The sequence below is a fragment of the Polypterus senegalus genome, chromosome 2 (assembly GCF_016835505.1).
Source record: "Polypterus senegalus isolate Bchr_013 chromosome 2, ASM1683550v1, whole genome shotgun sequence".
NCBI lineage: Eukaryota > Metazoa > Chordata > Cladistia > Polypteriformes > Polypteridae > Polypterus > Polypterus senegalus.
The window spans coordinates 142165189-142191352 of record NC_053155.1 but is presented as its reverse complement, the minus strand read 5'-3'; the positions used below and the strand labels follow the sequence as shown (position 1 = coordinate 142191352).

At 39.6% G+C, this 26164-nt stretch overlaps 2 protein-coding genes across 2 annotated transcripts in view; one reads left to right on the top strand and one right to left on the bottom strand.

The window, feature by feature from the left end:
• gtpbp6 (GTP binding protein 6 (putative)) overlaps nucleotides 1-13455 on the top strand; it is a 42562-nt gene extending 29107 nt beyond the window's left edge. The window contains exons 8-10 of the mRNA XM_039744742.1: nucleotides 10145-10293; nucleotides 10397-10549; nucleotides 13282-13455. Of these exons, the coding sequence (XP_039600676.1) occupies nucleotides 10145-10293; nucleotides 10397-10549; nucleotides 13282-13405 (426 nt within the window). The 3' untranslated portion in view covers nucleotides 13406-13455. The remainder of the gene's footprint in view (nucleotides 1-10144; nucleotides 10294-10396; nucleotides 10550-13281) is intronic.
• Nucleotides 13456-13555: 100 nt separating this feature from the next.
• Nucleotides 13556-26164, bottom strand: part of LOC120523435 (PI-PLC X domain-containing protein 1-like) — a 37279-nt gene continuing 24670 nt past the window's right edge. The window contains exons 3-7 of the mRNA XM_039744746.1: nucleotides 24454-24590; nucleotides 23856-23984; nucleotides 20782-20937; nucleotides 17625-17805; nucleotides 13556-14593 (exon numbers count right to left, since the gene is read on the bottom strand). Coding sequence (XP_039600680.1) covers nucleotides 14349-14593; nucleotides 17625-17805; nucleotides 20782-20937; nucleotides 23856-23984; nucleotides 24454-24590 — 848 coding nt within the window. The 3' untranslated portion in view covers nucleotides 13556-14348. The remainder of the gene's footprint in view (nucleotides 14594-17624; nucleotides 17806-20781; nucleotides 20938-23855; nucleotides 23985-24453; nucleotides 24591-26164) is intronic.

Sequence of the window (26164 nt, the reverse complement as noted above, 5' to 3'; positions counted from 1 at the left end):
TTGAGAGTTTTATTGATCAATTGACTATTTCACATTTGCAAAATTAAATGACAAATTAATTTTTACATTCAAAAGAGATCAACAACCAACAGTGCACAGAAGGTAACACTAAATGTGGTTTAATTAGTGAGTCAGAGATAAATCCTGATAGAATAGTAATGCAGATAAAGATTCAGAGCAAGACATAGCAGTGTAGACTGCAGCACCTATGCTAACTGATAATGTCTTTTATCCATGCTTGTTGTAAAAAGAATAAGAGCTTTAAAAAAACATTCTGTAAATTATTTATTTCTGAAAAATGGCTTGCTGAAAAACTGTCCTTTTGAAGGAAACACTGACATAGCCAAAAAAGAATAATTTACATCAAAAATGTGGATTGTTTAAATTTTAAAAATACTCCTTGTTTTGCTAGTCTGAAGATGAAAAGATTAAAGAGTGAAGGCCTGTACTGTACTGCATTACATAACCATTTTGTTCCTGGAGCCAGTGAATGGCTACATAAAGTATGCTGGCTGAAAGTACAGTACAAGGATGAACTTCCCTAAACTTTCAAATTACTACTACTACTAAAGCTTAAAGGGCAGCCCCATTCTCACATTTAAAGAAACTATCAACAACAGTCCAAAAATACTAGCACAGCAAGTTAGTAATGTGAAAACAAAGCTTTTCAAAAACTCCTGCACTATTTACAATTGTAGTACCCTGAGAAAGATGAGCATTTCCAGGACCCAGTGGTCTCCTCTTTTTAAAAGTTAAAAAAAAAAAAAAGTGTGAATAGTTTTTCTTCATTAAACAAGTTTTTATATAAAAAATATATATATATATATATATACAGTATATATAAAATGTATTTGGATCATCTCTCGGTAGCAGATCCCTTGTGAAAGGCGCTACATGACCGCTGTGGTATAGAAATTACATTTTCTATGCGATCCTGCAAATTTCTGCCTGACAACCTTACACTGCGTGCCTGTGATTTAAGAGAAAAATTATTCTGAGAAATGTGGACGCTGACCTTCCCTGCTTAATGGGCAGAAGGTCCAAACAATTCCCAAGTCCAAAATTTAACATGAAGAGGTTGGTACATTTTCTTAGATGTAAACCCTCCATCTTTTTAAAAGAATTCATCACAAAAGCAACCTATTAATGTTGTGGGGTTTTAGTGACCTGAACTAACCTTAAGGGGACAGTAAGTAGTCGTGAAGCGCAATTTATAAAGAGAGTTTTGCTTCGATGGCGCCAATCACACTCATTCGCAATGATTTCCATTCTCCCAGGAGCCGACGGGGCACTCAAAGTGTCACAAACAGTGTGAGAAGAGAGGACGCCGCCCGAAACTGCGAAGCTACCGACCCGGCAGAGCAACCCGGCATTCTGCGCCTCCGAGCATCCACTTTGTTCTCACGACCCCTCGCCGCTGAAGCCGGTGTTGTCTTCACATTGTTTACAGCTCGGCGCAGTTAAAAAGTAGAAAGACGCAAACCCGTTTTTCTCATCTCTTCTACTATTAAGTACTGCCAATTTAAAAAATTATAATGTGGCAGTTTCCGCAACAGTCACATGGATGAATAAATAAAACTTTTCTGTGAGAACGCGCTTGGCGGTGGACGGCTCAGCGCTGGAGTCCAGAGAAGTGGGCTGGGAGAGGACAACACGGGGCGCACTTCTATGGGATAGAGCGCCGTGTTTGTGTTTACTTCTTTTCAATATCATTAAAATAACTTTAAAACAAATAATAACAATTCATAAAGATGATATAAAAAAGGCGTCCACAAACAAAGTGATTAGTTCTTGTATTATAATATGTTCTGTGGTCATATGTAATTTCCATTTTGTGTGGTCATACGTAATTTCCGTTTCAAACACAAAAAGAATTTTATATATATACAGTGCATCTGGAAAGTATTCACAGCGCATCACTTTTTCCACATATTGTTATGTCTCAGCCTTATTCTAACATGGATTAAATTCATTTATTTCCTCAGAATTCTACACACAACACCCCATAATGACAACGTGAAAAAAGTTGAGATTTTTGCAAATTTATTAAAAATAAAAAAACTGACAAATCACATGTACATAAGTATTCACAGCCTTTGCTCAATACTTTGTCGATGCACCTCTGGCAGCAATTACAGCCTCAAGTCTTTTTGAATATGATACCACAAGCTTGGCACAACTATCCTTGGCCAGTTTCGCCCATTCCTCTTTGCAGCACCTCTCAAGCTCCATCAGGTTGGATGGGAAGCGTCGGTGCACAGCCATTTTAAGATCTCTCCAGAGATGTTCAATCAGATTCAAGTCTGGGATCTGGCTGGGCCACTCCAGCTCCTGCACCAATCACACCAAATCACGGGCCTTTTAAACGTCCGTGTGCCGCCTTTCTTCCCTTAGTTGTTGGAGCTTTGTCCACCTCCAGCTCCGGTCTCTCGCTCCCCGACTGTAGGAAGGCCCTTTATAGTCACCCGGACGTGCTCCAGGTACTCGCTGATGTTCTTCCTGCGGCACTTCCTGGTGTGGCAGAACTGCCGCATGAGCACCTGGAAGCACTCCGGGTGTCCCTGGAAGGTCCTTCCTCCACCTTCCCTGGTGTGGCAGAAGTGCAGATCTCCCGAGCTTTATGAGGTATGGTGTGCCTCCTGGCGGTAGCCATGGGCCACAACAGGCTTGAGCCTCCCTGCTCCTTCCCCGTGGTCCCCTTCACATCCAGGGCGGTTGGCCCTTCGTGGCTCGGGAGACGTATAGATTGCCTTCCGATCCTTCCAGGCGTCCCGGCTGGGTCTGGCCCCCAGCCTCCTGCCACTATATATATATATATATATATATATATATATATATATATATATATATATATATGTATATATATATATATTTATATATATATAATGATGGACACTGTGCATAGTTTATGGTATTGTTTCTTTTTACTTGTTCTTGTACAGTGCTTGAAACCTTGAGTCCAGTCTTTGGGACATGTAAATCCGGAAAGTCAGTGCTATATATAAGTTAAACGATTCCACAATTCAGTGAGTATTGTGGTCTAAATCCTCCTAAACTTTGTGACAATACAATATTACAGATCAAAATGTTACATTCAAATCTGATTGAAGTTACAGTAGTGTTACATTTACATAAGTGTCTGTTAATTTCAATAGAATAACAGTTTCTCCTAGTTATTTAGATTATGGTATAATCTTTTACCCCCTATAAGCTAACATGAAATAGAACTTTCTTAGCTATTCCTGTAAAATCTGTGTTAATTAAGCCAATTAGGAAATTGAATCATTCTACAAGCAGGGCTATTAGATTACTTTACAAATAGAAGATTGGCATACCGTTTTCTGACCATCTCCTGATCTTTCTACAACTTTTAATGGACATATGAGCATTTGAAAGTATGACTGTATGACCAAACATAGAGAGAAATGAAACAAGATAAGTAAGCCTTAAACAAGAACTTTTCTTTTCTTCGTAATATCATTTTTTCTCTATTCTTATTTTGCTTAGAATTTTACTAAAACTTTTAAAAAGAAGATACTTGGATTCTGAAATTATTTTAACACAAGTCACACCTATAAAGTAAACTAAAGCTACAGAACCATAAAAATTTTAAGCAAACACAGCTACAATATGTATACCCATTATTCCTACTAATTACCCGTTTGAATTCAAAAGAATAAGTTCCTCTAAAATTTTCAATGGCCATCAGCAAAAATCAATTCAGTCGGAAAAGGAAGAATTGATCTATGGCAGGGGTGCCCACAGTTTTTCGCTTAAAATGACCAGGTCGAAATGATCTACCTACATTAAAAATGATTTTATATATATATATATATATATATATATATATATATATACATACATACATACATACATACATACACACTAGCAAAATTCCTGCGCTTCACAGTGGCTGAGTACTGCATTAAAATTTTTATTAAGAAGAAAATTAAACCTTTTAAAACTGAGGGAAAATATGCCAATAATTATTTGTTAAGGATCTCTTTGTATACCATTTTGTCAGTTCGGCCCTCCGATTGTAACATGACCAAGCTGTGCGCTGAGCTTACTCTTGAGCATGTAACTTACAGTTGGCCATGTGAACAGTAATCTTGTCTCAAATCTCACAGCTTGGATTGCTGCTGTCATAATCGGTTTGAGTTTCATGGTTTGTTTCAATTACGACAGTATTTGTAGGACTTGTGTTGAAGTGACATTCGGCATCTGTCAAGCGCTGTAAGCACACAACCGGTTTCATCGATAAAATCACATCCAGCTTTTGAGAGTTTAAACATTCATAAACATCTAAGTGTCCACTACTGAAATCGTCACCTATCAATCGAAGATGTTTAAGAGGCATTGGCGGTTTCGAAAGGTGTAAAATATTTGCCCATTTCGGTACACTTGAAAGCGACAACCGAACAATTCAGCGGCAGCCATCAACTCACATGCAGAACCATTGGTGAAGGGCTTAAGCATTTCACTCTTATAGTGCTCCTGTGTATCTCCTGTACCGTCATCAGTCTACACCTTGAACCTGTCCCAGTCATTCAATACATAAGACAGAATTTTCCTCTGGATATCAAGAGTGAGCCTGATATGGCCGTGCAATATGTAACAAAGAGAATGGAAAAAGTAGGTGCCATCTCCGGGCATGGAAACCACTCGGTAAGTGACAGTTCTTTGATCGATGGTGATCATCTCGATAGATATGGTAATGGGGGTTGGAACGATAAAGGAAATGGGTACCTGAGCAATGTAAAGTAAGTCTAAAATACCTACACAATAACTATAATTGTAATAAACAAACAATAAAACAGCGGAGAAGCCGTGGATTAAACAAAAAGGCTGTAGTTATCAGTAGGGAGACGTGAATCCCGTGGTGAAGCAAGTAAGGGAATGTAGAGACCGGCGCGACAGATGGCCTTATACAGGCAGGCAGCCAACAACGTGTGAGGCGTTGGGGGACCCAACGCCGCCTCACACGGTGACCGAGCTGCAGGCTATGGACGTATATATGTACGTAAGTAGGATTCAGTTAGCGTTGGGAACCCGTGTACCAAATTTCTTGAAGATGGGCCCATAAGTTGTAGCGCGGCTACATAGTAGTAATAGTGTTGTTTGTGTTCGTACCATGTGTGTCTTGTTTCCATCTTCCCGTTTACTGTTTGTGTGTGTGTCAGTGAATGCCATCCCCGTAAAGAGGGACGGATGATGGAAGGAGATCGCAGCCCCAAACCTGGAAAACACCGGTTTTCAATTAGTCAATTACATAAGTGGTGCCCTCTCTGAGGAATCTTTATAAAAAAAAAAAAAAAACATCGCCATCTGCCTTTATTTATATATGTATATATATATATATATATATATATATATATATATATATATATATATATATATATATATATATATATATATACTGCTCAAAAGAATTAAAGGAACACTTTTTAATCAGAGTATAGCATAAAGTCAGTGAAATTTATGGGATTTTAATCTGGTCAGTTAAGTAGCAGATTGGGTTGTTAGTCAGTTTCAGCTGCCGTGGTGTTAATTAAATTAACAATAGATGAACTAGAGGGGCAACAATGAGATGACCCCCAAAACAGGAATGGTTTAACAGGTGGAGGCTACTGACATTTTTCCCTCCTCATCTTTTCTGACTGTTTCTTCACTAGTTTTGCATTTGGCTACAGTCAGTGTCACTACTGGTAGCATGAGGCGATACCTGGACCCTACAGAGGTTGCACAGGTAGTCCAACTTCTCCAGGATGGCACATCAATACGTGTCATTGCCAGAAGGTTTGCTGTGTCTCCCTGCACAGTCTCAAGGGCATGGAGGAGATTCTAGGAGACAAGCAGTTACTCTAGGAGAGCTGGAGAGGGCCATAGAAGGTCCATAACCCATCAGCAGGACCAGTATCTGCTCCTTTGGGCAAGGAGGAACAGGATGAGCACTGCCTGCCAGAGCCCTACAAAATGACCTCCAGCAGGCCACTGGTGTGAATGTCTCTGACCAAACAACCAGAAAGACTTCATGAGGGTGACCCAAGGGCCCCATGTCCTCTAATGGGCCCTGAGCTCACTGCCCAGCAGCATGCAGCTCGATTGGCATTCGCCATAGAATACCAGAATTGGCAGATGCACCACTGGTGCCCTGTGCTTTTTACAGATGAGAGCAGGTTCACCCTGAGCACGTGACAGAAGTGAAAGGGTCTGGAGAAGCCATGGAGAACATTATGCTGCCTGTAACATCATTCAGCATGAGCAGTTTGGTGGTGGGTTAATGATTGTCTGGGGAGGCATATCCATGGAGGGTCACACAGACCGCTACAGGCTTGACAAAGGCACCTTGGCTGCCATTAGGTATCAGGATGAAATCCTTGGACCCATTGTCAGACCCTATGCTGGTACAGTGGCTCCTGGTGCACGACAATTCCTGGCCTCATGTGGTGAGAGTATGCAGGCAGTTCCTGGAGGATGAAGGAATTGATACCATTGACTGGCCACCACACTTTCCTGACCTAAATCCAATAGAACACCTCTGGGACATTATGTTTTGGTCCATCCAATGCCACCAGGTTGCACCTCAGACTGTCCAGGAGCTCAGTGATGCCCTGGTCCAGATCTGGGAGGAGATCCCCACAACACCATCTGTCATCTCATTAGAAGCATGCACCGATGTTGTCAGGCATGTATACAAGAACACAGGGGCCATACAAAGTGCTGCGTACAATTTTGAGTTGCTGCAATTAAATTTTGGCAAAATGGACTAGCCTGCCACATCATTTTTCACTCTGATTTTTGGGGCGCTTTGAATTCAGGGCTCTGTAGGTTGATCATTTTCATTTCCATCAAATGATGTGGCATCCTTTCGCTCCTAACACATTACCCAGTCTATATCAGTATAGATATCCAGGAGGATTTCTTTTTCCCATTGAGATCTGATGTGTTTTCAAAGTGTTCCTTTAATTTTTGAGCAGTTATATATATATATATAGATATAGATATATATATATATATATATATATCTATATCTATATCTATATATATCTATATCTATATATATCTATATCTATATATATATCTATATATCTATATATATCTATATATACATATATATATCTTCCCTCAGAATAACATCATGTCTGTAGTGTGTGCCGAGCTGGACGACACCATTGCTTCGCTGCGGTGTGAGGAAGGAGTAGCCGAGGCTTGCCACGTCACGGTCAGAGCATGTTCAGCGGTGCAGGAGGTGGTAGATTCTTTACAGTCGCTGTACCTTGAAAATCACCATGGACCTGAAGAGGATGGCCAGGAAGATGTTTCGCCTCCGTGGGAAGATCTGGCGCAGCAACTTGCTCATGTAAATGAGAGGGTCTGTGAGGTAGCCGAAAGTGCATTAGAACGCGAAGAAGCCCTACGGACCCGCATCAGCAGCTCCCAGGAGGAGATGAAAAAATATGTTAATGAACAACTTAAACTCCTGGGACAAGAGATCGTGCTGTGCCTCCAGAGGCGGGATCGACGCTGGCGAGAATCTCTTCAGGGGGAAGTCAGGAAGAGTCTCCAGACGTACCGTCAGTCACCTATCCACTCAACACCTCGGTGGTCGCAAGGTGCTGTATACGTTACCCGTCCTCCCACCCCTGGTGTACACCTGGCCTTCCCCAAGCTGGGGGCTCAATATTCTACAGATGATGTCCTCAACTTTGTGGAAGAAGGGGAGGCATATTTGGCTGTCACGCCTTTGACAGTTGAAAAACTTTTGGGAGTGATGGGGCCTCCCTTTCTGGGCCAGTGCGCAGCTGGTGACTGACCGCGAAGAAAAACATTACGGACTGGGGATCCTTTCGACAAGCTTTCCTCGCAGCTTTTCTTCCTGAGGATTATGAGACTGAACTTGAAGACAAGCTGCAATCCATGGTGCAACTTCCAACACATTCCATCCGGGACTTTGCCTATGAATATAGGGCTTTGTGTTTAAAGTGATGGCCGGCCATGTCCGAAGAAGAGGTGGTCTGCCGCATCTTTAATGCCTGTAACCCGGGGCTAGCTGGGTGTCTCAAGGGGGTTGTGGGGTCGGTTGAAGATCTGGTTAGGGTTGGCTCACAGGTGGAGCGGGACTGGGGTAACTCCAAGTCGTACTGGAGTAAAATACAGTCCAGTACAAAAGAAACCCAGTCCTTAAGACCCCAGCGGGTCAAGCCTGGCCAGTCGGAGGCCGATCTCACGATTATGCAGGTCAGTGCGTCCCTCCTGGTTGTCCCAATGTCGCTGTGGGGGTGGCTGGTGGATGCGGTGGTGGACACCCGAAGCCATCATACCCTCATCAGACATAGTATTTGGAGGAAGATTTGCCGACCGTCAGATAAAATGACACCTGACCATCTGTCCGATTCTTGTTGGCGGATGGAAGTGAACACAAGGCTTTGGGCAGAGTCCCCCTGAGGTACAGCGTACTGTCCACCACCTGGGAAATGGAGACCTACGTTCTGGATGACCGGCACCTGTCCGTCCCGTTACTCCTTGGGCTAGATTCTTTAACAGCAATGAAGATGACTATTCATCTCTGTCCCAGGGATAATACGGTGCCAGGGGAAGGGGTATGCGATTTTGTACATAAACCTAGGGAAGGCTTACGCAGCAGTGAGGAGGGAAAATCAAACCTTGGCGGCTGCCCCAGTGGAGGAACAACCCGAAGAGGTCAGGCCAGTCCTGAAGAAGTGGTCGGGGGTATGGACAGAGAAATTAGGAGTCGCACGGGGGGTTACCTACATGATTCATACCTCCGATGAAGTCCCTGTGAGACACTGGGCATATCGGGTTTCTCCACTGAAGAAGGATATTATTAAACAACATCTACACAAAATGCTCGCCGAGGGAATAATTGAACCATCATTCTCCTCCTGGGCCCCTGTAGTCCTAGTAAAGAAAACGGATGGTTGCAAGATAAGAGGTTTCATTCATCGATTAGTTTCTTACTGCATCAATAAACAGCTCGCCTTCCTCTTTATTCAATGAGTTTGTGCCAAACACCACCCTGACCATCTCATCTTCCTCTGCATAAGCACAGTCCTTCACACGTGAATATTTAGCGGCAGTGTTTGTATTGGATTGCCGCTGATGGACGGCCTTATATGGGCAGGCACTAAATTACAAACGCTAGTGGCAGCCTGTCTATGAACTTAATTTAATATAAACTTACGGTTCACGCTGCTTTGTTTCCGCAGTAGCTGTACTTATGAATATGCTTGTATGCATCATTTGCTTCATAATGTTTTTCTGCCTTCTGAATTGTGAAATGGCGCTTTGTGCTCATCGCTGTTTGGAGTTCTTCCTTGTTCTCTACGCACGTAGGAGGCGTGATGACGTAGGGGAAAAATAGCGGCGGATGATGTCACACTAAACTCCCCCACGCCATCTCCAACTCAAGACTCCATTACATTATATGGGGAAAAATATCTTTTAATTCCCTTCTTTAGTCGATATAAATTGGAAGGCTAACAAGATTACAGCCGGAGTTTTGCAGTAGCTCGCGCGTTTGACCGTGCGTGCAGGATGACCAGTGTATTAGAAGAAAAGAGATCTCAGACTGGCAGCCCTGTATGTCAATCAAGTGGAAAATGACTAACATTAAAAAAGATTTTTTTTTTGAATGCAACGCAATCTACCTTTGCAATCTACCGGTTGATTGCGATCAACGTATTGGGCACCCCTGATCTATGGCATGAATGTTTTACTTATGTGCAATTGTATGTATCATTTCAAGAGTAAGGAGCACCAGTAAACTAATAATAATAGCCCCTGGTTTAAAAAAAAAAAAAAATGTATACAGAAGAGCTGTCCGTTATTTAAGTGGCACTTGTGATACATTCGATTACACCTTGGCACTATAACTGGGGCCCATTGACTTAGGAAGCTGAGTGACTAAGCTAGTAAAACTGCATAATACATTGAAAACACATGGTGAAAGGTCAAAGGCTAAAATATTTCCATTTTTTTATTTTAACTTTCAGCTTTTACTTTTTTATTTGAAAATGACACAAGAAATATAAACATTTTACTAGTTCAACTTGTAACACATGTATTTATTAAACCTTATCAGTATTATTCATGTATGTTATTTATCTGTTTTTTAATTCAGGACCTTATCGTTCATGTCAGAGATATCAGCCATCCTGAGACTTCAAACCAAAAGGTGGAAGTATTAAAAGTTCTCCAGAACCTACGACTTCCAAGTCACCTGTTAGATTCAATTATTGAAGTTCATAATAAAATTGACCTGATTAAGAGGTAATTACAGCAATAGTAAAATAGTGATTTATGCCTTCATTATATGCTTATTTATCTGTGTAGAGGGTTTTTTTTCATTACTGTTTTATTGTGTGTGTTCCAGTTATCGATCACCTGATCCAAATGCTGTGGCAGTATCTGGGCTTCTTGGACAAGGCCTGGATCAGTTAAAGTGCAAAATAGAAGATGCAGTTCTGAAAGTAACTGGAAAACAAACAAGGACCATTAAAGTTGACCTTGCTAGCACCCAGTTAAGGTAAAATTGTATGCCATGTGTAGCAACCATTTTAGATCTAACAGCTCTCTTATATGTGTGGTCAAAAGTTGTTATGAAATAAAAGAAAATGTACTTTGAAGCAAACTGCATAGTTAAATAAGTAACAGTTGTGGCATGTCTATGTATATTTTTATAAATATAGTTAATATAATTAGGACTACTCGGGGTGTTTTTCATGTGTTAACAGTAGTGACAGTGTTCATATTTTTCCAGGCTCTGTGCTACACCATATTTTTAATCCTTTAAAAGGACAAAGAGGAGTTTTCATGTGTAGACCTTGTCATTTTTTATTCTAGCCCCTTGATATACTTTGAATCTGGTTGCTCTTGAAATAACATGAGCTTTTATCGCCTATTTGTTTATTTACTGTTTCAACAACAAAAGGAAAGGTTTTTTTTTTTTTTTTGTGTCAAAACTTTCATTACATTAACTCAATGTAACTTTATTATTTTGTCAACTATTAGACCTTTGGTTTAGCTGTTGACCTTTAAAATGTATGACTAACAAATACACTGTTAAAAATAAAGGTGCCAGAGTGGTTCTTCCAAGCGATGCCTCAGGGGAACCATTTTTGGTTTCCCAAAAGACCCATCCCCATGAAGGTTCCAGAAAAAACTTTTATACTTATTTACATCTGTAACATGATACATACAGTAAATAACAATAAATAGATGGTAACAGATTTGTGTAATATAAATGGGTTCCTAATTTTGCTGCCATATGTACAGTAACTCAGGCTAAGTTCAGGTTTTCTTGCACTGTTAGTGTCTTGCTAGGTAGCCTACCATATGCTGAAGATTACAATTTTTTTGTACATATTAGGAAGTTGTTCAAAGCACAAAGAACCAGCTTCACATGTAAAGAACCAGTCCCAGAATGAAATGGTGCATTGTCAAGCAAAGGGTTCAACAAGGAACCTCACAAGTCAGTAAAGAAAAAGAGAAAAATAATGGAGAAATCAGATGGTAGTAAGATCCCAGAGACTTGTCTCTTTTTTAATATCAGAGTATTATGAAATGGACCTGTTGGGGGGGGGAAATACACATTTCCAATTTGAAAATTGTGCATAAAAAGTATCATTTGTTTCAAATGTTGCAGTTAGTCAGATGGGTTAAGCACCTTTTGTCCATCAGTTAGTTACACAATAGTTTGACAAAATACATCTTTGAATACACCAAACAGGCTGCTCAGTGTGAACAATCCAACCACTTAATGTTGTGTAACTTCAACTTGGAACACTGAATTTTTTTTCCCCCCAACTATTTTCACATTCATTAGGAATCTTTTATGATGAATGTTGTCAACAATAAATGCTGACAAAAGTAAACTTAAACATGTTCCATGTCTTGGACAATGTTAAAATAGGCCGATACATTATGGGTTGAGGGGTTTGCAGTGAAGCCACCAGTCTTGATGGACTTGTCCAGCAGGAATGAAAGGAACTGGTTGAAGAATTTCACACTAATGGTGAATTTACTCATGGCACACAAAATATTGCTATTATTCCCCACTGTCAACTATGATTTGACTGATGTCTCTGTTCAAAGTGTTATACTAGATTACTAAATAAGTATGCACAATACTTTTTTTATTTTTGTATAATTGGAATATAGGCAGTGATTCGGATGAATCCAGCACCTGGGCCAGAATATCTGTAATGGCATCAGGCTGACTTGGTAGATATTTTAAGCAGTACCATTTGTTCCTTCAGCCTAAAACAAACTGACGGTGTGAGTTGGCTCGATGCTCCTTGATCCGTTTGGGAGCCCCTTGAAATCCACACCTATCGATAGTCATAACAGAGATGAGCCGAGCAAATGAGGACACAAACATCCAGCCAAGGAGGTCCACTAGTAACAGTGCTTTTATTAAAAACAATACAAAACAAAGCGTTCAGTATTGCAGTTACAGTCTTCATAAGTAAATGATCCAATACAATAATCCATAAAACAGGAGAAAATTCCAGGAGGTTAACATATCCCTAATAAATCTCTTCAGATAAAACAAAGTATCCGGTAAAAACACAAGACCTGGTGCCTCCTTCTTAAAACAGACGTCTCCCTGGCTTACACTCTGTGGATCCATCAGCACGAGGAGATGTTCCACTTACAGGCACAGCCACATCTCTGAAACAGGCTTGGGTCCCTGCTGGTTACAGGCACTCAGCACGGCTCCCACTCCGAGCCTCACCTCACTCCATTTGTCTCCCTCTGCCTCTTTCCGCTTCAGGTCACTCCAGCTACCGATAATGCCCAGTCAAGTTGACCCCTTTCAGCCCCCTTTAAGTGTCCAAGCTACACTTCTCTTGGCACTCCTCCTCCCAGCATTTTCACATGGGTGCTCTACAAGATCAGCCAAGCACCATAATCTACCCTGGAGTGGTGCCGTCATGCACGCATCTTCACCTGTGTCATTATTCATTTAAACTCTGTAGAACGCCACGGACCACTTATCACACAACCACGTGTTGCTTCTCTCCCACACTAAAGTTAAATCATTCCAATGAACTGGTGGTACTTAATACTGTTCTGCGATAATCCAGAAATGGCAGAATTTTTCTGGCTTCTGACTCCACCTATAATTATGAAGAGTTTCACCCTGGTCTTTTTGAATTTTTCTTTTCTTGTTCAGTTTTGAAGTAGTGCAAAAAATAATTTTGCAGGTTTAAATCTGGTTGAATAAATAACTTGTGTATTCATTTGCATCCACAGCTGGTTGTATAAGGAAGCCACGGTCCAGAAGGTGGATGTTCTACCAGACGAAGGTGCAGCCAGTGTTGACGTCATCATCAGCTCATCTGCTTATGGACGTTATAAAAAGCTTTTTCAGTGCTGATATACAATACAAAGTACAGGTTTTTCTAACCTCAGTGAATGTCAAGAAAAATCTTTTCACACTTCAACTAAAATACTGTACTAATAATCATGTAAATACATTTTTTGAAAGAGACGAATTGTTTTGTAATAAAAATAAATTACCATTGGAGTAAAATAAATATAATTTATTATTAGACATCACACAGAGAAACTGCACAATGCCTGTGGCGTATTTGTATATTTTTGTCATTAAATTTTCCCCCTTGAACAATATATTTACAAAATTGTAATACAGACAAACACTAAAGCCACCTTGCGTTAAAAATAATAAAGGTATGTTATTAAAAACAAATTGCAACAATACTGCATCTAGTGTTTTAAGTACCTTGATGGTACTTCTGAACATTACACTTGGAGGAAGCTGCGCAGGATTAGTTAAGGAGTCTTTACATTTTACAAAAAAAAAAAAATACAAAATTAGGAAATAGAGACCACTGTAAAAAAAAAAAAAAGTACCAAACAATAAAAACATGCAACCCATAAATAATAATAAAGTAACACAAATATTTAAAGAAAACTAGTGTCAAATAAAAGTTGAAAGGCAATGAATACTTTCTGATTCCTCACCGGTCAGGAATTTCTTGTTACCAGACTACAACTTGAAGAGGCAGTGAAAGGGAGATGTCAGAGTTAAAGTGTAAAGTCACAAGCGTTCATTCAGAGAGTGGAGATTCATAACATTTAACTCAGAGATGTGTTTAGATATGGAGAAGTACTGTAAATTAGAAAAAAACAGTATAAAATCTTTCTATAAATAGTGAATTATAAGTACTTGGTAAACGGTCACTTTGTCTTTGTGTGATCTACAGGTCAGACAATCTGCTTTGCTCCATAGATAAATAAGTACAGCATGACCAGCTTCTGAAGTGCAAGACGTTAAGTGTGGAGTGGTGTCCTGGCAGTCAGTATGTTCTCTGTGACAGTTTTTTATTAAGGGTAATGACATCTGAAATGAACTTCCCAGAAGTGACAAAGTCACCTGCAAAAATATTAAGGCAGCCATGTGCCTCTCCCGGGGTCTGCTGCTGAACCCAGTCCATAAGGCATGACGAGCACTTTAGAGTGAGTTTCTTCAGTGAAAGAGATGGATGAATGGTAATGTAGTTGTAGCTTGCTGTAAGGTTCAGACCGGCAACACAAAAAAAACCTAAAGAGGGGGGGAAAAAAAAAATTAAAGCCAGCTTCAATTTCAAAGCATCCTAAGGACACTTTTGGCATGTAATCCACTGGCCAAATTAAATCAAAGATCACTGGATTGGCTTGCACCACACCACTTCACATACTCTCAGAAAGCACCTTCAAGTAAAGAACCCACTGAGGTTCTAACGCACCATTATATATTTAAAAACAAACATAACAGCATTCCCACATCATCTTAAACCAGTTCCCAGTCATGGGGGCACCATTCCATGGCAGGACCCATTCACTTATTCACCCACCCATATCCATTAAATGTCTGGGCTCATTTTCTTTATTTAAAGGACCAGACACACCCAGACAGCCCACCATCAAAAGTATATTGTCCCTCATTTGTTCTTCAAATTAGCATAAGTTCATCTAGCATGGATTCTACAAGATGTCTGATGCATTGTTCAGGCATATTACAACTTACTGAAATAACTGCATTTGTGCAGTTGCCACAGATTTGATAGCAACACAGTTTTCAGTAACTGCACATTCCTTGTACCCTTGTACATTAGCTTGCTGGAAGTGTCCATACAAGTGTGGATAAAGTATTATAAAGGGATGACTCTGGTCAGCACTGATGTTCACATGTCCTACACTGGGTATGAGGTACCTTAATATTACAGAAAACATTCCCCACACCGTCATACTGCCACTACAAGCCCATACCCTTAACATCAAATAGGATGGCTCTATGGACTCCATGTACCAAATTCTGATGCTTTCAACCACATGATAAAAAAGGTCAAAGGTCCAACCCAGCAACTTTGTTTTTCATAGATAACAGCATCCTGTATGGTCTATGGCTGCTGCAGCTTATCCTAGACAAAGTAGTGTCTTTTTGTTCAAAACCAATGTTGACTTCAGATGTTGGTTAGCTAGTTGTGGCCCATATGTTTGCCTAAAGGATTCTTGCTACTCTCCTTTGCCCCCAGTGATCCAAGATATGGCCTATCACTGGTCATTTTTTGCTTTTCAAATAATTCTTGGTAAACCCTTTCAGTGGTTTTGTGTGAAATGCCCATGATGACGGCCATTCACAAGATGCTGGAACTGACACAGTTTGAGTGACTTATCGTGCCTTGTTCATATTTATGAAGGTTTAAGATTTTTACACGTTTAAACACTCAGTTGAACACTAACTGATGCTAGAAATGCCTGCCTACTTGATTTATACCACACGCTACCATCATGTGTCAACATGTACAATGTGTTGGAATGTAAAGTGAAGGTAGGGGTGCCCTAATAGCCCAGTAACTCAGTGTATACCTGCAGGATATGTAGGAGAAGTCATTCCGATTTTTCTTTTTTTTCCTATTTTTATTTAGAATAGGTAGCAATGGTGGTACATTCAGTTCTCCACATGGTCACGGTCTGGGTGGAGTTTGCTTGTATTTCTAAAATGTGGGAGTTTTTTTCCCCCAAGGCACCCCAGTTTCTGTTCATATGCCAAAAATATCTCAGGTTGGTTAACTGGTGAAACTAAAGGGATGTCCCAATTAGGATTGATTCCTGTTAGGATTGATTCCTGTCTATTGTCTCCTCAGTTAATAGAAGATGAGTGGATGCATTTTCAGACTTCAATTATAGGGTTATGAAAAAACATGTCCAGTTTATAAATTACTGTACATTAAAAAAAAAATCAAAACTGAATAATATAATTAATCCTGCTTCTTATTCATGTCCAATGCTAATTCAGTTATCAAGGAATGCTCCAGCATGAGTTGAAAAGGATTTTAATGTGGATGATATAGTGAAGTTAGGTCAAAGCTTTATTTACCAATACCTTGATATCCCAGGGGAATATGGGAGAATTCTGGTTGTGGAATTCAAAGCAGTAATCCCAGAGCTCCAAGATAACAAACTCACTCAGTTCAAGCTGCCCAGTTCTACCATTGGATTATAGGCAGTCTTAGGAAATAGTACAGTATGTGTGGTTGGACAAACACATCTGATCCCATTAACTGCAGGACTGTGTTCTTTCCCCACTACTCTTCTCACTTTATACAAATGACTGTACCCTTCGGTGATTCGTCTGTCAAACGTCTTAAATTTGAGGATGACATCACACTATTAGGCATCAATTCAAAGCATGATGAGTTCAACTTCAGACAAGAGATAGAAAATATTAACATTGTTTTGCAGCCATAATAATTTGAACCTTAACATTCAAAAAATTTGGGAGATGATCATAAATTTCTGGAAAGAGCCACCTGCTCACCTATCACCATAAATGGCTCAGCCGTTGGGATGACAGAGTCATTTTATGTTTCTGACCACTACACTGTCAGAAAAATGTTAGGTAGGGGCAGTAACATCACATATATTATCAAGAAAACTCAACAGGGAATGTTCTTTTACAACCTGTTGAGGAAATTCAATTTCCTCTCAAGCAATATCGGTCCAATTGTGCACAGCCACCATCAGTCCATTCTGATCTGAGCTACAACTATCTGGTTTGGTGCTGCCTCTGTTCAGGCCAAGGCCAGTCTGCAGCACATCATCAAAGCCTGTGAAACGATGGCTGTAAACTTACCTTACATTCAAGTCCTATATGACTTTAGGGCAAGGAAGATCACTGCTAATCCATCTAACCCTGGGCACCATCTTTTCCCAAGACTTCCCTCCAGTAAATGTACTTTGTGCAAAGAAAGTTAAAACAACACATTTGCTAAACCGTTATTCCCATGTGCAGTTTATTCTGAGTAACCAGGTTTCAGTTTCTACAAAGTTTCTATGCATACCTGCACACTGCACTGTCTGGACTTTCTTTTTAAATATCCTATTTTATCTTTTTATATTTTGTGTTGCCTTTGTATGTTGCATTATATTTTATTTTGTCACACTTCTATTTTTGCATTTTTTGTTGTCCTTGTATGTTACATCAAAACTAGCAAGACTAATTCCCAGTAAATGTGAGTGGCCAATAAAGCAAATTCTGATCCTGATACTGCACTTATCATCAGCTCTTATCCTCCTTTTTTAGTGCTCACCTGGGTTTCGTGATTCTTTCTTCTTTTCCAAATAGTGCACTAGAATATTTGGATCCTCACTGTCTGCCCACCAGTATGGGATTTTGGGCCACATCTCCCGATGTTTCTGAGCTGCTGGATCTTCATATGAAACAATAACCTGATGACCCATCTTCCACAGATTTCTCAGAGTTATATCCTCCTTTGGGGGAAAACGGATCAAGTAAATGCTCATATATTTCGACTATTATATTATAGACTATTGTGCTTAATGATGGCTCACAGAGTGGGATTTGTTTAATCTTTTCTTATAAGTGTCTAAACATAACAATGTAGTGATTATGGAATGCAAATGTGTGGCTGACTGGCCTTGTTGCTTTGCGTAGAACTCTGTTATGAAGGCTGAGGATATTTGAGGGAGATGAGCAGGTGGCGACCTGCAACATGACAAGCTGAGTTGTGAAAACACAAAGGTGTATCTGATAGACTTGATTCTGACCAAGCAAAGAACCTAAACCCTGAGCTTCACCAAAGGCAAAGCACTGAAAAAGAAGAATGGGCTGCTTGAAGACCTCACTTTTACAAGAGTGTCTTTCTAAGAACTAATGGGTAATTGTAAATGGATTAACCAATCCGATTAATGATTAATATTCAATATTCATATATTTGTAACATATTGAATTTTACGGAAAAAAAAGTACATTTTAGCATAATTTAGGACTAGGTTACTCAACTCCAGTTCTGGTGGGTGCAGGTTTTCAGTAATTAGAACCCAGGCCTAGCAGATAATGAGACTTGGTATTTAATTATATAAAAGTTAAATGCTTTCATTCTTTCAAGACAAATCCCTTTCACATTGTAGATTTTTTTGTTTTCTGAGAACATTATCCATTTGTTTTGTGGTTCAGAACAGATTTGTACCCCTGCTCTTTCCTTCTCTTTCATTTATTTCAAAATATTGTGTTAACACACATCCTTCATGATGCACATTAGCTGGAGAGCTGGTAGTTCCTTTGTCATTTGCACCTCATTATCAACTGATGGCTGGTTAAGAAAACAGACAACAATTAAAAACCTTAATGCAGCTGATTAAAATGAAAACAGGCAGTTCAGGATTCTGAAATGTAAAAATTGTATTAAAACTAAGACTTAGCCCAAAAAACATATTGCTTTAGTAGTAGAAAATTAGTTCGGATTAAAAATTTGGTTAAGGCAAAATCTTTCAGCCACTATGGACCTCAAGGACAGGAGCCGAGTACCGCTGATTTAGTATATTAAAAGGGTTGACACAAATTACTACTGGTGAAGACCTTGCTGCAGCAAGACAGAGAGAAGCAGTGATAAGTCACAAGCCAAGATCCAAAGCATAGCAAAAATGAAAATGGCCAATGCTGCCCCTTCTCCCTCGCTTTACTATATATATTTTGGGAAGTATCCTCAAATATTTAACTGATGTTGTTGAGAACTGTAAGGCTTTGGTGGTTTGTGAAAACTGTGATGCTTAATTGTGTCGATTATGTTTACCGAGACCATAGTTGATTAAGAAGTAAATCATTTCATAAGAATGTCTCAAATTAGGGTGGCTTACACTTATTCAGGCTGTTTTATATTCTACAAAAGCTTCTCCTATACAGTCCTAAGATACAAAAAAAGAATTCTGTGGTTGGAATGCCAGAAATCCTTACAAAAATTAAGAAGTGAGACAGTAGTGTAATCCTCCATAAATGATGTTTAAGTTCATAATAATATATGGCATGTGCACTTATTTACCAAAGATAAGTCATTTTCTTTAATAGCCCTTTGTTCCTGACTGGCTATCTGAAATATTCATATTCTTACTCTTTTCCTTGTGGATTTTTTATCTGGGTATTCTGGTTTTTTTTTTCTTTCCCATTCTAAAATCATGCAGGTTAGACTGGTTAGTGACTTGAAAGCAGAATAGAATAAAAGAGTTTGCCCTCCAATATGATGGTGTCCCATCCAGGTTTTGGTTGAGTTTTTTGGTCAGAGCTGCCACGACTGAATAATTCAATAGGAGGGTGTGATGAATGGAAATGTTAAATTTGTAAAAGTCATAAGGGATGTTCATTTGAGTGCTTCGTGAGCACAGAGCTAACAAATGCACATAAGCATAAGAATATAATGAGGTGGCAGAGGTCATACCAAGCACATTAATATTCATTTGAGCCCACAGCTTTATGCAGACACACACGTTAATATAAAATGAATTTGCTCTCTCTGATCAAGTTTTTGTAAACAGACAATATAACACAACTAAAAGGATATCAATGCAATCGAGGAAATAACAATAGCATGGCTTAAAGTAGCACCACTTATCTGAAATGGAAGAGACAAGATTGCAGAAGTCAGGCATAGTCCTAGTGGTTAGTCTGTAGCAGTGCTACTGCTGAAAGGTCTCTATTTCCCAGCAGCCCCAAAGAGGATTACCCTCATTGGATGTTAGAAACAGGGGCAGGGGCTGCTGTGGATAAGAAAGGCCAGTAGGAAACTTAAAAAAGGAGGTCCGAATTTCTGTTTACCCATTTGTCCTGTCTAAAATAAACCCTGTGAAATATCGTCATACCCTGGATTGTTTCTCATAAGGATGAATGGATTGCCTCGTGCCTGCCTGTCGTGTGATTAGTGTCATGCGTCTTCAGAGGGAGCGCTCCCACAAATGTCACCCCTCGCCGCTCAGAACTACTGGTAGGACTGTTTAATTCATTTCTTACGGAAGCTGTTCCCAGGATCATCATCATAACCCTTAGTCCATACCATATCATCCATTTCTGCTACATTGGAACTGTGTTAAGGACATTGAGGGGAGTGTTTATTGTCAGGATTGATCGTTGTGTGCAATATTCGTACCACCGAAGAGGAAGGTTGTCCAATTTTTGTTGTTTAGATTTGATTTTTCACTTAAAATATTGCTCATGTTTGTTTGATTCATGTCTCTGTCTAAGAATGTGTGCATTTCTGGAATCCCCACTGAAAAAATAAATAAATTATTGTCCTATTGACAGTGTGAAGCTGAGCGGCACTGGACCGCTACAAGTTTGAAACACAGGACTCCTAATTGTAGCATAACAAGTGTAATCAAGTCAAAATCTTACAAGAAATATCACATATATTAACTTTATCTAAAATGTAAACACTAAGTTTCATTTTTTATAATTACCATAATTGGACAAAGCTTGCTTCCAAAGATATACTTCAGTGATGAAATGAGATGTTCGTGGAGGCTCTCCGTCATGCCTTCAAAATGACTGCAAGCTAAAATGATTATCTCTCGCTTGTGATTCTCTAGCCACAGGTTGATCTCTTGTAGAGCTTCCTAAGTAATATTTTAAGAAACTTGTTTAAACATTTTGAAAATGCATTTTGTTTCTTTATTAAATCATGGCCAGAAATCTTTTCATCCATAAGATAATTTTCAATACTGCTTAATTCAATTCAAGGTTGTGGAGAAATTTGCATTAGAATAAGAAGAAAATGTCATGTTAAAAAGTCACCATCATCACCAGTTAAAACTACCACTTTTCAGATTTAACCAGGTTGGCTGGTCACGCCAACTTTTTTTCATGGCATTACTTGGCAAAGTGAAAATGAAATAAATCCACCAAACATGCATACCTGCCACCAGATGCCCCGAAATGAGGATCACATTCAATCTAAAAAGGCAGTAAACTTCTGAATGCAAACAAGTAACTTTTTTAATTTTGCAGAAATATTTGAGTACAACACAATGGCACAGTGGTTAGTGCCAAATCATCCCAGCTCCAAAATACCAGGTTTAAACCCCACACCCTGTCCCGGTTGCCCAATATTTGCATGTTGTCATCCTATTTGCATGGGTTTTTTCCAGCTCCTGAAGTTTTTCTCCCACATCCCAAAGATATGTAGGTAACATTAAGCAGCCACAGTCTGAATGATTGTTTATTTGAGTACGTAGGCCCAGCAATGGTCCCCCCTCTGACACCTGGGTTGTGTTTGGTGCTGCTGTGATTGGCTTTAGCTCCCCATGATCCTAAAACTGGGTTTCTTGTGTTCAGTAAATACATTAATGGACAGAAATATCAAGAGGGGTGGGTTATATGGCTCTGTTCACTTACTCTTGTTTCCAACTATGTCCATTTTTCACTTGTCACCATGTGGTGGTGGGGGGGATAGTTGTACAAACTATTTAAGTCATGTTAAACTTGAACAATTTTATTCATTAGTCGCTAGTACCCAATTTTATTCATTAGTCGCTAGTACCAAAAAAAAGTATCATTCACTATCTATTTGCTTTTAGCTGTATAAAATTCAATATTTTAAATTCCTTGTACAATTCTTAAGAAAAACACCATACCCTCTATAATCATTATCTGTGTTGCTGGGCCCATCACGCATTTTAATGTTTCAATATTAACAAATTTAGGTAAAAAAGTTGGTGATATTAAGTCTCTGGCCAAAGATAAATGTGACTCAGTGGAGCTGATCTATGCTAATCTATATATAATTTTTTAAGGAAGGATTTACAATTTCCAGAAGATTAAATACAGTCATTTTGGGATTCCTGAACAAATTAATGAGGTGGATTATTTACTTTCACTCTATTCCATGTTGCTGCAAGGAAAAAGTGATGACACAATGACAAGTAAACAACACAGAGGTAGACTATAATTTTTGAAATGCAGTCAGTTATTTCTCCATAATGTAAGCTTAGACAGATGACCTGTTCTACCAAAAAGGTGCAATTAATGAATGTAATAAAAGACAGGGTTCATTCGTGCATCCATCATCTGACCTTACACAGTCAACTTCAAGTTTAAGGGAGCTAGAGCCCATTTCTGCATCACTGTGTGGAACAAATACTGGACACTGCCAGTCCAATAAAGGAGCACTTAAGAGCATTTACTCAGATCAGGACAATTCAGAGTTGTCAGTCAAACAAACAGTAGGCAGAGTAAAACCCAAAGGTCTAAGCAGGGATTCAAACCCAGTGTCCAGGAGGCGTGAGGCAGCTGCAGAAACCAACCCCTGTGTTACTTCAATACTTGAATACCCCATAGCTTACTCATGTCTGCAACATAAATTTTGTTACTTTAGCCAAGAAAATGATTTCTTCCACTCTAACTTCAGAAATATGGGTGCCTAAATATGGGCAACAAAAGAATCTGAATTGCCTAACATTTTTCCACAGTGCTCAGCTTTCAGAGATCAGCAGATACAGTACATCATATATATCAGCTTTTGTGGAGCAGTGACTACAGCCTCCCAGACACTCTTCAGAGAGGTGTATTGTTTTTCTCCCCGTAAATCTAGCGTTTAAGAAGTGCCCACAAGTTCTAGATAGGGTTTAGGTCAGATGAGGAAGGGGGGCCATGTCATTATTCCTTCATCTTTAAGGCCTTTACTGGCTGGCCACGCAGTGGAGAACTTCGATGCAAGTGATGGAGCATTGGCCTGCATAAAAATCATGGTCTTTTTCCTGTATCACTGTTTGAAGAAAGTGTCTTCAAAAAACTGGCAGTAGGTTTGGGAGTTGATTTTGAGTTCATCTTCAATGCAAAAGGTCCAACTAGCTCATCTTTAAAAATACCAGCTCATACCAGTACCCCACCTCCACGTTGAAGTGGAGCTCTGTGCCCATTACTGATCCACAGGTCCATCCATCTGGTCCATCAAGAGTCACTCTCATCTCATCGGTCCATAAAACCTTTGAAAAAAGTCTGTCTTCAGATATTTCTTGGCCCAGTTTTGACGTTTCAACTTATGTTTCTTGTTCAGTGGTGGTTGGGTTTCAGCCCTCCTTACCTTGGCCATGTCTTTGAGCACTGAACACCTTGTACTTCTGGGCACTCCAGGTAGGTTGCAGCTCTGGAATATGAAAGTACTGGAGGATAATGGGTTCCTGGTAGCTTCACGTTTGATTCTTCTCAAATCTTTGGCAGCTAATTTGCGTCTTTTGTTCTCAACACGTTTCTTGCGACCCTGTTGACTATTTGCAACAAAATGTTTGATGGTTCTGTGATCACACACCAATATCTTAGCAATTCCAAAAGTGCTGCATCCCTCTGAAAGACTTTTTACAATTTTTGACTTTTCAGAGTCAGTTAAATCTCTTTTTTGGCCCATTTTGCCTGAGGAAAACTAGCTGCCTAATAATTCTGCACACCTTGATATAGGGTGTTGATCTCCTTAGGCCACACCCTCCCTCATTACACAAATACACATCACCTGGCGTGCTTAAATCCCATCATAACTTACCAAGACAGTGACTACTGTGAAAAGTACATGTGTATAGTAAAGATCCTGAGAGCCATCCTTAGGCCGGTGTGCGATTCTTAAATCAAAGTAGCGGATGCCTGCCTTCAATTGCTCCACAATATCAACCTCCTAGAAAGAAAGAAATTTACATCACCTGAAGCTGGCAGAACACCAATCAGAGTTCTTTCACACCAGTTTGCAACATGGCTCTCCATAATATGGGCATCTTAAATCTGGCCACAGTACAAGGGATGCAGCTACTATGATTTGAGCTTCAGAAGAAGAAAGAACTCAATGACCCACTTCATTGTCTACCACTACTCCACACAAAAACATATGGGGGTGCCCATTTAACGTTTCACTACCAGAAGGCTTCATTGTTGTCTTGAAAGGTTGAGTTCTTCTTTCAGTCTTTTTCTGCCAAAATGGCCATGGCAGGAAAGAACTCAACTTGGCTCTTAGTGCCCAGTTTACCTGCATCCCTGGTTACCAATGATTCCTCATTAAGTCAAATGAACACATGCTGTTAACTTGTCACAGACAAAAACAAAACACCACATGCACAAACACAAACACAATTTAACCACGTGAATAATACCTGAGTGGTTGCCCATTTAAAAATGACTGGCCGCATTATACAGGGAAAGGCGTGATCTGCCATCTTTAAGATCCAAGACTCTGATGTGACAATTGGCGAGTTTAAATCCAAGCAGTAGCTCATAGCATCATGGCTACCTAAAAAAATTCAACAAATAAACAAAAGGCTTCACCAGAATATTTAAACCTTTACAAAGGCCAGTATTAAGAAAGGCATTTCAATATTGCTGTTTAATTTCGAATAAACATGCTTTTGAGAACTCTGAGAATATCACATGGTAAACAAAATCTGCAACCAGCTTTGGTCCTTTGAGTTCAGGTTTGAATGGATGCATCTAGTAGTGTGACTAACCCACTTCTCAAATACTATATAATCCCATCTATGAACCACATATCTCAATAACTCCATAGACTCTGGCTTCTTCCTCCCACCAGTGAGCCTTCTCCCCAAACTCTTTGCTCAACCCCCGACTGAATACATCTTAGCTGTTAAATCCCTTACCCGCGGTCCATTCCAGTGTCAGTACCGGCTATCGATGCCTACACAACTTTGTGTACCAGCCCTGGGTGTTTAAACTCTTTCAGGTCTGTGCCTTCGAGATGACTTGAGAAATGCCTGCTTATCTCAGTGTGTAACAAGGTACTCTTCATTTCTAACAGAGATTATATGAGGTTAAAAAATGGTCTGGGAGGAAAGTATTGGCCAATTGCTAGTCCTCACTAGTCTGATCCTTAAAAGGTATGACATGTTTTTCTACTTTTTTTGCAGTTTGGTCTTTTCTACTGCATGCTTTTAAATGGCCCTGTATGGCTTTGGGTAGGTACAAAAGTAGCCACTGCTAGCCTAGACTGAATTTGAATCACAAATGAGATGGAGTTCCCTATTACCTGTTTGTTTTCCTCTGGATACTCCAGTGGCCTCCAGCACCAGAAAGGCTGTTAGCATTAAATGGGCCTGGTATTTGTGAGTGAGTAAGTGTGCCCTGTGATGGACTGGCTTCTCATCCAGATATGATTCCTACCTTGTTTGTTATGCTGATAGGACTGGCTCTGGACATCTGCAGCTCTGTACCAGAGTATGCGTGTCCTGAATCTTTCTGAATCAAATAAATCAACAGCATTCACCAGTTTTACCTCAAAATTTAGAAATCTCAGGCTCCTTAATAACATCTTACGGGACCAGTTTTCAAACAGTTGATATTCATTTTAGATTAGAATATTTAAATTATTGAAGGTTAAACAAAAAAAGTCAAATATAGATGCTGAAAAAAGAAGGGAATTGAAAGATTTAATAACTGTACAGTAATTGTCAAACATCCCTAATGGTTATTACTACATTCAGGTGAAGAGAAAACCAAGAAGAACATACCACCTTATCAAACCAAAACACAAACATTTGTCCAATATCAAATCTGATTGCAAAGGGCTGAAACATATTCTAACAGCATTAACCACAGGCAGGAAACAAACTTGGATTGGGAACATTCATGTACACACCAGCACTCATTCATGTTGGGCTTATTAAGTGTCCAAATAATCTTGAAAAATCCGGAGTACCCAGAGGGAGAAAAAAAAAAAAATAAAATCACACATTCTATATGTTGTGCGGTACAACATCTGTAAATTGTGGACTACATTTTCATTATATTTTGCTCAAGACAACAACTGATTAACTAAATTCAGGACACATCAAAGCATATCTTCTTCCCAAT